The sequence below is a fragment of the Cynocephalus volans genome, chromosome 4, assembly GCF_027409185.1.
Source record: "Cynocephalus volans isolate mCynVol1 chromosome 4, mCynVol1.pri, whole genome shotgun sequence".
Classification (NCBI taxonomy): domain Eukaryota; kingdom Metazoa; phylum Chordata; class Mammalia; order Dermoptera; family Cynocephalidae; genus Cynocephalus; species Cynocephalus volans.
In genome coordinates, this window is record NC_084463.1 from 51110362 (window position 1) to 51125281 (window position 14920).

Sequence of the window (14920 nt, forward strand, 5' to 3'; positions counted from 1 at the left end):
CATGGTGATTGTCAAGGGACTGAGTGTGGACTTGCACAGCTCCAAGGCCCAGCCAGCAGGAATGAGTGGGTGGGGGGAGACCCTGGCACCCACCAGTAATCCTCCCCGTGTCCCCATCATCCAGAGAGGTGTTTCAGATCAGACCAGACCCCACACCCACCTGTGGTCATCACCCCACTGTCCCCACCACCCTTAGATCAGCCTCACAGGATGCACACTGGGGTCAGCTCAGCCCGTAGCCAGCTCCAGTCTCGTGACACAAAGACATGAGCCTGGGAGCCCCTGAGCACTCAAAGCTGGGGGCATGGATTCCCACGGATATGCAGAATGCCAGGGCCTCACAGCACCCTCGGAGTTTCACACTCGACTTTCTGGGTCCCCGCCACCATCCCCCAACCCTGTCACTCACCTGTGACATCCAGGCAGAAGGAGACGCTCTGGCCTCCAGCCTCACAGGTGTATTCCCCAGCATCCACCTTCCCTGCCTTCTGCACCACCAGCTGCCGTGTGCAGCCTGCAGCCTCCATGCGCACCTTCGAGCTTGAGCTCAGCTTCTTTCCATCCTTGTACCAAGTCACCTCTGTCTGGGTCTGGGCCACCTCGCAGCTCAGCGTGGCACTGGCTCCTGCCCCGGCCTTCACCTCACTGCGCACAGGCTGATCCTTGGCGAACACCACAGCAGGCTCTGGGGACAGACGAGGAGGAACACGGTCAGAGGCCCCATCCGGGTGAGGTTTCCATCTCCTGGTTCTTTGTTTATAGGCTGGATGCCAGGCAACCACGTACCCCCATGTGATCCTCCCTGATCCTCCTTGGGTACTCAGGTGGGTCTTTTCTGCATCCAAGCTGGGTGCTATGCCCGACCCCATGTGGGCCAAGACCCTCATGTGCCTCAGGAGGGAAGCGGAGCAAGCCTCGGAGAAATCACCAACAGGGTCAGGTGGCCTGACTGTCCCTGGCAAAACCAGAACGCTTTCTCCCTGATAAGGACTAAATTGTGTTTCCCAAGTTTTATGTACTGAAACTTAATCCCCATTGTAACTGTTGAGGGTGGGAAATCCTACTGCGGTAATTGAAAGATGGGGCCTTGAAGAGGCAATTAAATTGTAGGACATGCTCTTAATGAATGGACTAAAAATGGTGGTCATGGGCGTGGTTCTGCCACGTGAGAGCCCTGCATTGATGTAAAACCACCACCAAAGATCTCACTAGATTTCTTCCCTAGACTTTGGACTTCCCAGACTCTGAAACTGTAAGCAATAAATTTCATTTCTTACAAATTACTCAGTTGGAGGTATTTTGTTATAAGAAACAGAAATAGACTAATATACTCCCTCTCCCTAAACTCCTGCCCCTCCACAAAGTACTCTTTCCATGGACACGTGTTCACATTTATGACCAAAATGTAAAGTTCAGCATCACAAATGATTCCCCGATTCCCTCCACCAACAGAAACCCGACAGCACTGTGTTTTCTGCTTCGTGTACGAACAGCCATTGGATTATGAATTATTAAGGATTGTATCAGTGGAGACTTTTATATTTTTACATACAAAATGCCCGCACGCTTGCCTCTGGAATGCAGCGGCGTGAGATTTTCAGGTGCGTGTCTGGGCTTGGAGGCCTCCCTGTCCTCAGGCGGCCCAGAGTGGGGGACCCTAAGCCTATGAGGACGGGTTGAGCCCTCCTTGAGGTGGGGGCTGCATCAACGACTCGGCCCACAGAGGCCCAGCAGCCACGCTTCTTGTGAAACCCTCATGCAGTTCATCCCTCAGCCTCCCAGCCAACATCTCTGAGCCCTGGAAGCTTCTAGAAAGACTAGGTTTGGGTCAGGTCCACCTAGATTCAAACCTCAATCTGCCAAGGTCACTGCAAACACCTTTTAGCTCCTCTCAGCCTGTTTACTCATCTTTAAAAGGAAGAGAAGCACTTCCGAACCCTTTTTCCTAACGTGCCTGGCCCTGAGCCCAGCCCACAGACACACAATCAACAAGAGAATGTTTAAGGCTGTGAGCAGACCGCTGCAGAGACGAAACACAAACAGGGGATCGAAGCTCAGGACAGAGAAAAGAGATTTCCCTAACGCCTGAATAAAACCAAGAGTACATCCGTCATCCCTCAACTTCCTTTTTTTTTTCTCTCATTTTTCTCAATTTCCTTCTTATTCTATTTTCCACAGTTTCATTCCCCACCAGTGTAGACGTTAGTTTTTTGTGTTATTTCTCTCCCCCCCTTGCCCCCCCCACCACCATCCACTGAGGAAAAGAAGGGTCTGGATGTCTGTCATGTGGTGCTGGAGGCAGCCGGACCTGCTCCCCACCCCAGGCCAGCCCAGGCTCACATACACACACGGGCACTCACCGGAGACCCGGAGCTGGAAGTCCACTGAGTCCTCGCCCACACGGCAGGAGTAGGTGCCCTCATCCTGCCTGGTGACCGAGGAGGCCACCAGCCGATGCCGTGTCCCCATGTCCTCCTGCAAGAAGTGCGGGCTGGAGCAACCCAGCTCGGTGCCATCCTTGTACCAGCGCACGCTGACATGGGCCTCCGAGGTCTCACACTCAAACTGGGCTGGGCCCCCAGCCACAGCATCCACACAGCCGCCCGTCGTGTCCTTGTGCAGAAAGGGCGTGAGGCCTGCAGGAGTGTGAGGCAGGTCAGGGACTGCAGAGGCACTGACCACACTCTAGGCCACAGCTGGTGTGTGGCTGGAGGTGTCCGGGCTTCAGGGACTACACAAGACACTGATCCTCACCCAGGCCTGAGAGACCTTGACCAACCACCAGACTGCCCATCCAAGTGGAGACCCACAGTTAGGAAGTCTTTCCTCCCACTTAGCTGAGCCTGCCCAGACTACCCTGTGGCCTGCCCTCCCCTTGCAGTCAGGCACAGCCACCCCAGCGTCCCAGACCCCTCAAAGCCTGCCCAAAGCTTGGGGACAGAGGAAGGACGGCCTGCCAGCCAGCCGCACCTTGCACAGATAGCTGGTAGGCGACACAGCCCCCAGGGCTGACACACTCATACAGGCCGGCATCAGACCGCACCACGTCGTGCACAAGCAGTGCCTGCTTCCCGGCCAACGCCTGCACCTCGTACTTGGGGCCTGGGGACAGTGCGTGGCCGTCCTTCAGCCATGTGACAGCCGCAGCCTGGTCCGACAGCTCAGCCAGCAGCTGCGCCTCCTCATGCAGCCGGGCCAGCACCTCCTGGGCGGCTGCAGCTGGTGGCTTGTGGGTGGTCAGCCCCGGGGCTGCTGGGAGCCAGGGACAAGTGGACAGACGGGGATATGGAAGGAAGCACCATGGACAGATGGACAGAAAAAAAAGAACATGGACAGAGGAACAGGGGAGGTATGGACAGGTGGACAAAGGGGAGTACAGACAGACAGTCATGTGGACAGAAGTGGACAGAGATGGGCGGACATTAGGAGCCACGAGAGCAGAGAAGACAAGGAGAGAGACAGAGACACAGTGGAGAGAGATAAAGGGGAAGGGAGAGACCCGGGAAGAACAGGCGGGACAATGGGGGAGAAGCAGCGACAGGGGAAGGAGGAGGTGAGGCCGAGAGGACCGGGGAGAAGCGGGGTGAGTCGAGGAGAAGCGGTGAGGAGGGAGTATAGGGAGGACGAAACACGGCAACACACGTGCACCAGAGCAGCAAGGGAGACAGAGAAGGGAAAGCCCAGTGTGGGGTGTGGCAGGGGCAGAAAGAAACAGACAGGAAAGGAAGCAGTGGGAGGAAACCACAGAGGGATGGAGCGGGGAGAGGGCGGGCGGAAGTGAGAAAGGCAGAGAGATAAAGGTCTGGCACCAGGGCACCCCGCGCCCCATTCACATGCACCAGGGACTGGCGCCACCAGTCAGCCTGGGCCGAGCTGCCAGCACACCCTGCTGCCCTGCTGTGCTTCATCCCAGTGACCTGCAGGCTGACAGGGCCGCAGGAGCCCTCTGAGCTGCGCAGCTCTCTGTCCTCCCCCCACCCCAGAGGAAACAGGCTGGCAAGCCAGGTCACTCTGCCTACCTCGGACCTCTATGCGGATGCTGCTCTCAATGCCATCAGCCACGAACTTCAGCTGTGCCCCGTGCAGGCTGGCGGTCACCTCACGGATGGTGAGCATGTGTCGGGTGCAGTCACAGCGGATCAGGTACACGCTGCTGGCCTTCAGGGCCTGCCCATTCAGGAACCACTTGCCCGCTGAGGCCACCGTGAGGTCCACAGAGAAGGTGACCTCACCACCCTCCACCGCCTCCACCGCCTTCAGGGGCGTCCTCACGGCCAGCTGAGGGGCTGCAGGGGTGACCAGCATCAAGAAGGAGCTGGGGCCAAGGGCAGCTCCCGGTTTCTTCCTCTAAAGCCCAGACCCAAATGCTCTCTCCACCAGGAAGCCCAGCCAGTGCACACACAGCAATCATAGCACAAATCAGGCTCACCATGCATTGGGGCCAAGTTACAGCCACCCTGAGATCCTCTCTGGAATCTCACAAACCCTGCCACGGTGGGGAAGCTCTAAAGCCCTGTCCCCTGAGGCTGCTGAGTCCTGTCTCAAGGCTCCTGTCCTTCCCACTGAGGAAGTTCCACTGGCTACAGAACCCTGGTAGACCCCCACCTCTGTGAAGAGGCTCCATGAGGTCACTGTGGCCTCACGAGGCTGGGCTACACTTCTGGGCCTGGGTTTTCACAAGCAGGCAGGTGCCATTACCAGGAGTCTTCCCTTACCCAAATGAACTGTCCCTGGGAACTCCAGGTAGGGACTCTGGCCAAAGCTGTTGATAGCTGACACCCGAAACTGAAAGTCCCCTTCCTCGGCCCCACCAGCCACGGTCAGCTCGGGCTTGGCCACCCACTGGGCCTCGTGGCATCGGCTCCAGGTATAGGTGCCCAGCCGCTTCTTCTCCACCAGGTAGCCGTCAATGGTGACAGGGCGGTCCCCGTGGGGTGGCGGGAACCAGCCAAGGGTCACAGAGCTCTTTGTTTTGGCCTTCACCACGGGGTCCACAGGGGGTTGCAGGGGTGGCCTCCTGGGGGCTGGGTGGAGGGTGGAGCAAGGTCAGCGGTTGAATCTGCATTCACCAGAACCCCCGGCCCTCCCAGGGCACACTGCTCTCGTGGTCTGGACCACCAGCCATCAGGGAGGCTGTGGGCTCACAACCCCCAACCCCAAATCTGCAGCCATTTCCCTAGTTGCAATGGAAGCCAGCTTGGGGGACTGAACCCAGGTTCCCAGGGCTATGTTCTGTGCCCCACTCACAGACCTCTCTGCAGCAGGTGGGAGCCCAGAGAGCTGATCAAGAGTAGGGAGCTGTTGCGGGCTGTGCCCAGTGGACTGAGGCAGAGTGGGGACAGGGAAGAGACACCATCGAGGATCACTCTCCAGTCCCTTACCAGACACGCAGAACTGGGTGGACGTCCGCGAGTCACCAGCCACAAAGGCCACCTCGCCCACGTCCTCCATGCTGCACTGCGAGATCGTCAGCGTGTGGCATGTGCCTTCATTGGTGATGGCCACGCGGCCCCCGGCCACCACCTCCTCCTGGTTCCGCAGCCAGCGGACCGGGCCCTCCGGGACGGCCAGTTCCACGCAAAAGATGGCCGCGTCTCCCACGCGCACCGCCGTCTTCCGAGGGAGCTTTCGGAGGAGGTTGCCTGGGGTGGGGAAAGCCGGCGTGTGGTGAGACCAGCGCCCACCACGCCCCCGCCCGGCCCGCCCCCACCACGCCCCCGCCCGGCCCGCCCCCACCACGCCCCCGCCCGGCCCGCCCCCACCACGCCCCCGCCCGGCCCGCCCCCACCACGCCCGCCCCGCCACGCGCCCCGCCCGCCACGCCCCCGCCCCGCCACGCGCCCCGCCCGCCACGCCCCCGCCCGCCACGCGCCCGGCCCGCCCCGCCCCCGCCACGCGCCCCGCCCCCGCCACGCCCCGCCCCGCGCCTGCCCGCCCCGCCCGCGCCTGCCTTGGACGGCGAGCTCGGCCACGGTGCGGCTGCCCTCCGCGGTCTCGCAGATGTACACGGCGTCGTCGTCGGCCGAGACGTTGCGCACGGTCAGCCGGCGCTCGGTGCCGTCCTCCTCGATGCTGTACTTGGCGCTCGCCCACAGCCGCGTCTCCTCCTTGTACCACGCGGCCTCCGTCGTGGGCTGCGGCACCTCGCACCGGAACGTTGCCGACTCCTTCTCCCGCACCGCCAGGTCCTGCAGCCGCTTCTTGAAGAGCACTGAGGGCTCTGCGGGGAGGAGGCTGGTGAGGGATGCCGGGGCCGGGGAGGGAGGCGGAGGGGGTGGGAAGGGGCTGGGGACGGGGAGTGCGTGCGCTAGGAGCGGGGGGCGGAGGGCGGGGAAGGGGGAGGGGACAGGGTAAGATGGAGGGGTAGGGGCGGGGCAGGTAGGAGACGGCAGGGGCGGAGTGGAGCAGATCAGGGGAGGCGGCAGGGGCTGGGTAGGTAGGCGACGGCGCTGGGCGGAAGGGGTCGTTACAAGGATAGGACAGGCCCAGGGTCATTGCCCGAGTCGTCTGCACTTTGCAGACCGAGAACGGAGACCCACCAAAGGCGCAAGCCGTGCAGACCTTCAAGTCTGGACTCTACGACCCGAAAGACACGGGTAGGAGACGGCAGCGGCGCTAGGCCTTGCGCAGGGCGCAGAGGAGCACCGGGCTCACCTCGCACGACGACCAGCACGGAGCTGTAGGTCTGGCCCACGAGGTTGGACGCCGTGCAGGTGTAGAGGCCGCGGTCCGACTGCTTGCAGAAGAGGATCTTCAGCACGAAGTTCTCCTGCGCGTCCTCGTACACCACGTGGCGCCGGCCCTCCAACACCAGCTGCCCGTCCTTCTTCCACACGGTATCTGGCTTGGGCTCACCCGTCACGTAGCAGCTGAGGCGCGCGTGCTTGCCCTCGGTCACCGTGCAGGTGCGCGTCCCGGTGGTGGGTGGCGAAGCCGGGGCCCCCTCGGCGCGCATGGCCTCGCGCCGCCGCTGCAGGTGCGCCAGGAGCGCTGCCGTGGAGGTCCCGGGCGGGCCAGCGGCGTCGGCGGCCGCGTCCACCACGAGCGCCGCGGCGGCGCTAGCGGAGCCCAGCGGGTTCTCGGCGCACACCTCGTAGGTGCCGCCGTCGCGCGGCCGCGCCGCCTGGATGCGCAGCGCACTCGCCTCGCCGCGCTCCTCCACGCGCACGCGGGGAAAGTCGGACGCGCCCAGGCGCCGCCCGTCCTTGGACCAGGTCACGGCCGGTGGCGGCGAGCCGCGCACGCGGCAGCGGAAGGTGGCCTCGGCGCCCTCGCGCACGCGGATGGACGTGGGCCGCAGCAAGAAGTGGGGCGTCTGCTCGGCACACGCGGCCTCGGCGTCCACCTGCAGGCCGACGGCCGCGAAGGCCTCCCCGATGGCGTTGCGCGCGCGGCACACGTACTGCCCGCTGTCGCCCAGTGCCAGGTCCAAGATGGTGAGGCGGTACAGGTCGCCGTCCTGGCTCAGGCGGAAGCGGGCGCCCCCCTGCACCGGCTGCTGGTCCTTCTCCCAGTTCACTTGCGGCGTGGGGTTGCCCACGATCTGGCAGCTCAGAGTGGCGTCCTTGCCCACCGACACCACGAAGGCCTTGGGCCGGGTCAGGAAGCGGGGCGCGCCGCTGAACGGGGAGGGATCCATGGTGACGCGATGGCTGAGGCGGGGACCTGCGCGAGGGTGAGAGGGAGGTCATAATGGGAATGGGGATGTGTCCCAAGTGCGCCCCATCTGGCCTCCTCCCCTTATCTAGCCGCCTGGGGAATGCAGTTTAACCCAAGGTGGACATCTCAGCATGTCCTTCCTCCCCAGCCGTTCTCACCCCCATCACAGTGACACATAGGTGGCATCATAGTCCAGAAGCGCAAATTTGTCCCTTTCTGGGCGTTTGGGGTCTGGTACTTCCACCTCAAAGGCTTTTCTAACCCATAGGAGATCTCCTGCCCCTGGCTTCCCCCCCAGCTCCTGTCCCAGCATCCTAGGACAGCACCTGTCCCAAACCGAGAGCCTTCTGCAAGCAGGCGGGCCCTCCTTCTCAATGGCACCCTTTGCTGCCTCCTCCGTGCATGATCTGCTGCACCTCCCCACACAGACCTACCTAGTGCTCCGTGGGCCACTCTGTCTGCCTCTGGGTGTCCTGTCTCCTGCTCCACACCGGGAGCTGCCACCCGGGGTTTCAAGCTTTAATTTGCTTATGTATCTCACTCAGAAAGGGGGAGGCCGGCCGAGCCCCGGCCGAGCCCCGACAGGCCTGGGCATGGCAGGGCCACGGTGGGTGCCAGCTCCTTGCCTGCTTCTTCTCTCACAGCCCCTCCAGCTTCCACCGTGGGGCCTGTCCCACCTGCAGCTGCCCTGAGCCAGGGTGGGCCTCATCTCTTCCAAGGGTCTCCCACCTCCCCTTTACCCCAGGGGGCACAGTCTTCATCAATGAGCAGGGAAGAAATGGAGACCCCCCCCCACCCAGCAAGATGGGGTCCTCCCAACAACACAAGCATCCCCAGCCCACTCGGCTGCCCACTCCCCTGCCTCTTTGCTCTGAGCACCCGCTCCTACCCTCCTCATACCCCCACAGGGCCTGGCCCCCGGGTCAGGGCGGGGAGGGTTGAGGGCAGCACACTTGTCAGTGGTGTGGCTGGGGAGGACAGCTGGAGGATCCCAGGGACTGGAGCTGGCAAGGCCAGCAATGTCCCCAGGGACGTCCTGGTTGAGACCAGGTGGGCCAGGCTAGCAGGACTGATGGAGTTTGGATGTGTTGTCCCCTCCAAAACTCATGTGGAAATCTGATCCCCAATGTGGCAGTGTTGGAAACTGATTGAGTCATGGGGACGGATCCCTCATGAATGGATTAATGCTCTCCCTGGGGGAGGGGGATTAACAAGTGAGTTCTCACTCTATTAGTTCCCACGAGAGCTCGTTGCTTGAAGAGACCCTGGCACCTTCTCTCTCTCTCTTGCTTCCTCTCGCCACGTGATCTGCTTGTACCCACCGTCTGCCTGCCACTTTCCGTCATGAGTAGAAGCAGCCTGAGGCCTGAGCCAGACGCAACTGTCCCAGAATCATAAGCCAAATAAACCTTTTTCCTTTATAAATTACCCAGTCTCAGGTATTTCTCTTATAGCAACACAAAACGGATTAAAACAAATACCCAACCTGTGATCTGTGAGTGGCCTGCTCACTCTGAGTTCCCAGCCATGGTTCTGCTAACTGGGCACCTTGCAGGGAGGGGCTGGATGCCTGGGTCCTCTCAGGTGATGCTGACCTTTGCCCACCCCAGGCTGAGCCCCACCAACCAGCATCCCCTGGTACAGGGGTGTGAGGTGAGGCTGTGCCCTGCCTGCCCCGGGTCTTCTGTAAAAACAACAGGCAGGAGCGGGCCCCATGGGCACCGGGCTAGCCGACATGCTTTAACTAACTGTACCCCCTAAACACATGATGACCTCACTGTTGAGAGGCACCTACATGGCTCTTCCTCAGGCTGGAGTCTCTCAGATCTGGGCCTGGGCTGCCCACTGTGGAATGAGCCGAGCCCATGTTCCCAGGCCATACAGCTCTGGTCCTGTGATTCAGGTACCTAATCCCCCTTAATCCCTTTCGAGGAAGCTGAGCCCGGACCAGTCTGCTGACTCACTGTGTGATCAGCACCTCTGTCCCCTGCCTGGCCCCCCCACCCATGCCAGGCCCAGCAACTCTAGGACCAGACAGGGCCTGACATTAGCCCCTTCTGGAGGTCCACCTCCATAGGCACCTCCCCGGCTGCTTTGACACCAGTCAAAAATCATAGGTCAGTCTGTGGGCTCCCCAAGAGCAGGACAGGGAATCCTCTCCCCGCTTCCACTACATCCAGAGTCTCAGCTGGCCTGGCCAGAGTAGATATGAGTGATGGCAGATGATACATGAGTGAGTGTGTCGCGGCAGCTTCTCTGGGACTGGACAGGGACGGGGCAGGGAGCTTCTGTCACCACACGTGCTGAAGGGGAGCTAGCCCCAGCCCTTGGCAGGTGCACAGGCTGACCCTAGCCTGGCAAGAGTGGGCAGAGACCCCAAGGTTTTTGTTGGTGCCCAGGGACAGTGCTGCAGCCTGCTGCCTGCCCAGTGCCTGCATTCCTACCACAAGCACATTGCCATCTGGCGGCAGGCCCAGACACACCCACCGTCCATGAGGCAGACCAGGGCATCCGAGGGTGCTCACCCAGGTATGACAGCCTCACAGTAGCCCTGCCAGTCAGGGCTCCCCACCAGGCAGCAGGCCTGAGGCCAGAGAGAGCCTTGTGACATATACACTTCAGGACTCGGGGGCTGCTCTTCTTCCCTGACACCCGTGTACAGATGAGAAAACAGAGGCCAGGAGAGTAGGGGGCTGCCGAAGGCCACCTCTGGGGCTCCCAGGAAAGCCCTCCAGGGGATCTGCAGAAGAATCCTCCTCCCTGCCACGTTTTGGGCTGGAGGCTGCAGACTTGCAACCTCATGGGCACAACAGGAACAAGACCGAGGCCAGGACCTCAGCCCCCAGCCTCCCAGGAAAGCCCCTTCCTGCCTCAGGTGTCTGCTGGGGAGGCTGCTGCCTGCAGACTGCTCTTGGGTTCCTCAGCCCCTGGGAGGCCTCACTCCAGGCCTGTCAGGGATTCGGGAAAGCCCCCACACCTTGGGTTACACTCAGGAGTCTGGATGCCCCTACAGCTGGCCCATGCCCTGCCCACAGCCCCTCACCCTCACTTTTACAGAATTTTGCCACTCTCTGTTCTTCGCAGTGCCCCCAGAACCGTTTTCCAAATGAAACCAGAGTGGGAGGTGGCTTGTAGATCCTGGCAGCCTGGAGCCCAGCCTCACCGGCCCTCCCCCTCCCTCCCCACCACCTGGAGGTAGAATCTGCAGTGGCCTGTTGCCCCCTCGCCCTTCCAGAATGGACTTCCAAGGGCAGCTCCCCAGGCTGTGCCTCACCTTAGACCCCTGGGCTGTCGGCTTCTGCACTCCAGGGGAAATTCTTTCCTGGAGTCAGGTGTCAGTGCCCCTCTGGCTGTCCCCTCCGCTGAGCCAACAGGCCCAAAATAGCCCCAGCTGTCAGCAGGCATCTATCTCAGTAGGGCTGGGGGCAGGGCCGCCAGACCCCCAGGCGGCTCTCAGAGGGGGGGCCAGCCCGGTAGGGGGTGCTTCACGCAAGCCCCAGCCCTCCCAGCCCCAGAATGGACGAGCAGCTTTCCCATGTGAGGGCCTAGCTCCGGGTCACCTGTGGAGCAGAGGCTGGAATCCCTCTCAGCCACTGACTGCCCTGGGAAGCTGCAGAGCTTGATCCGACCCCAAAGGTCCCTGAGTTCCCACAGCCATGACCTTTAATGGAGCTGCCCTCAAGGGGCACAGCATGGCCCCCACCCGACCTGGCCCTCTGCCTCCTCACCTGTCTCTACTGGGTGCTCTGGGCAGTGCCCAGGCTGGGGGCACAGGCAGGGGGTCTGGGGCTACTGGGTCTCACCTCTCTCGGGGGCCCAGGACTGACGTGGTTCCCCAGCAGCCCACACTCCGGCCGGTCCTCAGACTGGACAGGGACGAAAGGACAGGCGGATGCTGTCAGCTGGAGAGGGCTGTGCCCGCCCCTACCCCACCCCCACTGCCAGCCAGGCCGGCCCAGCCCAGCTCCAAAATAGACCTGGTGTCACTGTCCGGGATTCAATTTCACCCTCAGCCCGTGGGAGGTAAAGGGCAGAGGCTGGGGCACAGCTAGGGGCAGGAGCATGCCTGTGTCCCCCAGTGATGTTGTGAGCTGTGGGGCCACAGCTGGCCCAGAACCCCCTCAGACCAGCATCCTGGAGTGTAAGGCAGGAACGAGCCTGGGGGACCAGGAGACTCCAGAGGAACAGGGACCACCCCCAAGGTGAACCCATGATGGACCCCCAGGGAGTCCCAGGGAGACCAGGACCACCCCCAAGTGAAACTTAGGACACCCCTGAGGGACCCAGGACCACCTGCCAGGGGACCCAGTACCTGAGCATCCTAGGGCCTGAGGATGCAAGGGGCAACCAGGAGCCAATTGCAGGCCCCCAGGCCAGCCCTGCTCTGGCCACCATGCCTATAGTGGGGGGGTTTCCTGGTCCTGTACTCACTGGCCCACCCTGTCCCTCCTGGCCACCTTCAGCCTGGCTGGGTCTCCATGACATCTTTAAGTGGGAGTGGGGTCCTATGAGAATCCAGCCTCCCAGCGTGGAAGGACAGGGACTGGGGGAGTGGGGGAGAGGATGCTGACCAGGCACACTTCTTCACCCCAGCAGGGGCTGTCCCCTGCCCACTCCCCCCACTTCATGTCCCCGGCCCAAGGACCAGTGTGGACAGGACGCTGGCCAGGCCCCACCCAGGGAGGAAATAGGCTTTACCCAGCAGAGTGGGCTCACCAGACGCCAGAGGGCGTTGTCTGGTGGGAGCCCTGCAGCCTTTCCCAGGGAGGGCCCATGTGCCCAACCCTCAGTGCCTAGGTCTGAAGGACCAGGCAGAGCCCTCTCTGCAGGGGTCCTCATCTGAGGGCGAGGTGAGCCAGGTAGAGCACGGAGGCAGGCCTCCTGCACCCTATACCCAGCCAGAGCAATGGGAGGGACCAGCCAGGCAGCGGTCGGGTTAGCATGGAAGGATGGCTCAGGCTGTTGGAGGAAAAGGCCTGAGCAAGCTCCAGAGCCTGGAAGAAGAGGAGGGGAGGGAGTGACCTCCAGGAGCTGGGGGCTAGGGGGCTGCTCTGAGCCTCCAGGCTTCACCCTATCCTGAGCCAGCCCAGGGGGCTCCATGTCCTCGACAGCACCCCAGCCTCTGGTGAGGGCCCTGTGTCCTCATGTGGCAGAAAGGGGGTGAGGTCTCATTTTTATAAGAACACTGACCCCATCATTGGTCCCTGTGACATGACCTAATCACCTCCCAAAGATCCCACCTCTTAACACCATCACCTTGCGGGGGGAGTGACATATAAATTCAGGGGTACAATAACATTCAAACCATAACACTAGTGAGGAAGGAAAAGGCTGGAAGGAGAGCCTATCCCCAGGAGGGGGCCGGGGGAGCCAGAGGTGGTGCTGAAGCACATGCACCACGTGCGTTTGCGTGTGTGCGCATGTGTGTGTGTTCAGGTCTGTGCTGTGGCTCCTCCTCCTCCAAGCTCAGCCTCTGTGCTCGCTCCTCTGTGTTCTCCTGTGGCTGCAGCCCTCCCTGGAGGGACAGTCCAAGTGCCCAGCTAAAACAATGCTTCTGAAAACTCACCCACTCCCAGCACCCAGGTGGAAGGCCTGGTGGACCTCGCAGGGAGGAATCAGGATGCTCATCCCTCACCTTGTCCCCTCAGGCCCAGGGCCATCTGTGGGTCTAGTGAGACCCCATGTTTCAGAGAGGCCTGGGTTCTGACCGCCTGGCCTTCCTGCACAGAAACCCTCACAGCAAAGCCTCCCACCAGGAGAGTCACGCAGAAGCAAATCCCCTTTGAGCAAATCTTCCCACTCACCCTCCACCCCACCCCACCCCACAAGCTCTGGTAACCCCCATTCTACTCTCTGCTTCTACAAGTTTGACTTTTTTACAGTCCACATATAAGTGAGGTCATGCGGTACTTGTCTCTGTACCTGGCTTATTTCACTCTGTCTTCTAGGTTCATCCATGTTGTCACAAATGGCAGGATTTCATTCTTTTTCATGGCTGAGTAGCATTCCAGGGTGGACGTATATCACATTCCTTCATCCATTCATCTGTTGATGAGCACTTAGGTTGTTTCCCTGTCTGGGCTGTTGTGAGTAATGCTGCAATAAGCATGGGTGTTCAAATATCCCTTCTACATATTGATTGGTTTCTTTGAATATATATATCCAGTAGTGGAATTGCTGAATCATATGGTACTTCTATTGTTAATTTTTGGAGGAAATGGGAGATATGAGTCAAACGTTACAAACCTTCACTTATAAGACGAATAAATACTGGAGATCTAATGTACAGCATGGTGACTATTGTTAATAGTACTGTATTGTATACTTGAAATTTGCTAAGAGAGTAGATCTTAATGTTTTTTTCCACCAAGAAAAAGGTAACTATGTGGGTGATGGCTGTGTTAGTCAGCTTGACTGTAGTAATTATTTCACAGTGTACATGTATATAAATCATCACAGTACACACCTTTTTTTTTTTTTTTTGTCTTTTTCGTGACCGGCACTCAGCCAGTGAGTGCACCAGCCATTCCTATATAGGATCCGAACCCACAGGGAGAGCGTCGCCGTGCTCCCAGCGCCGCACTCTCCTGAGTGCGCCACGGGCTCGGCCCCACACCTTAAATGTATACAACTTTTACTTGTCAATTATACCTCAATAAAGCTAAAGAGCAGGAGAAAAAGGAAAACAAAATCAGTCCCTGCTGCAGATTAAATGCATCCCCAAAAAGTTCCTGTATTAGAAACTTAATTCCCACTATGACAGGGTTAAGAGGGTGGGAAATCCTATTATGGCCACTGAAAGGTGGGGCCTGCAAGAGGTGATTAGATTGTGAGGACCATGCCTTTATGAATGGATTGATCCATTCGTGGAGTAATGAGTGAGGTGGTTCTGGTGGCTTTATGAGGACAGCAGGTGAGCAGGTTAGCTCTCTCTTGCTCAGCCATTTGGCCATGTGACACCCTGCGTCGCTGCAGAGAGTCACCACCAAGAACAACTAGGCCTTCACCATATATGTTCCCTGGACTTTGGACTTCCCAGCCTCCAAAACTGTGAGCAATAAATTTCATTTCTTTATAAATTACCTAGTTTCAGGTACTTGGTTATAAACAACAGAAAGGACTAATACAGTCCCCCAGGGTTTCTCAAACATTTTATCATATTCAAGTCCTACAGGAACATGTCAAAAGTCTTTGGTGTCTCAGTGTAATTGTAAAGATGAAGCAGTAGGGCTGGCGGGTGTGCCCAGCTGGTTAGAGCACA

General features: G+C 59.9%; 1 protein-coding gene across 25 annotated transcripts in view; it reads right to left on the bottom strand.

Annotated features, from left to right (window-relative positions):
- The window catches only part of OBSCN (obscurin, cytoskeletal calmodulin and titin-interacting RhoGEF), a 182985-nt gene extending 171435 nt beyond the window's left edge, over window positions 1-11550 (bottom strand). For 21 of the 25 annotated variants that reach the window (XM_063095247.1, XM_063095246.1, XM_063095252.1 and 18 more), the window contains exons 1-9: window positions 11463-11550; window positions 6655-7665; window positions 5951-6220; window positions 5382-5642; window positions 4716-5024; window positions 4020-4286; window positions 2971-3252; window positions 2361-2636; window positions 410-685 (exon numbers count right to left, since the gene is read on the bottom strand). In XM_063095247.1, the coding sequence (XP_062951317.1) occupies window positions 410-685; window positions 2361-2636; window positions 2971-3252; window positions 4020-4286; window positions 4716-5024; window positions 5382-5642; window positions 5951-6220; window positions 6655-7639 (2926 nt within the window). In that variant the 5' untranslated portion in view covers window positions 7640-7665; window positions 11463-11550. Of the gene's footprint in view, window positions 1-409; window positions 686-2360; window positions 2637-2970; window positions 3253-4019; window positions 4287-4715; window positions 5025-5381; window positions 5643-5950; window positions 6221-6654; window positions 7666-10933; window positions 11017-11387 lie in introns of those variants that run through there. The other 4 variants (XM_063095241.1, XM_063095239.1, XM_063095240.1 and 1 more) reach the window with 4 other exon arrangements.
- Window positions 11551-14920: the final 3370 nt, after the last annotated feature.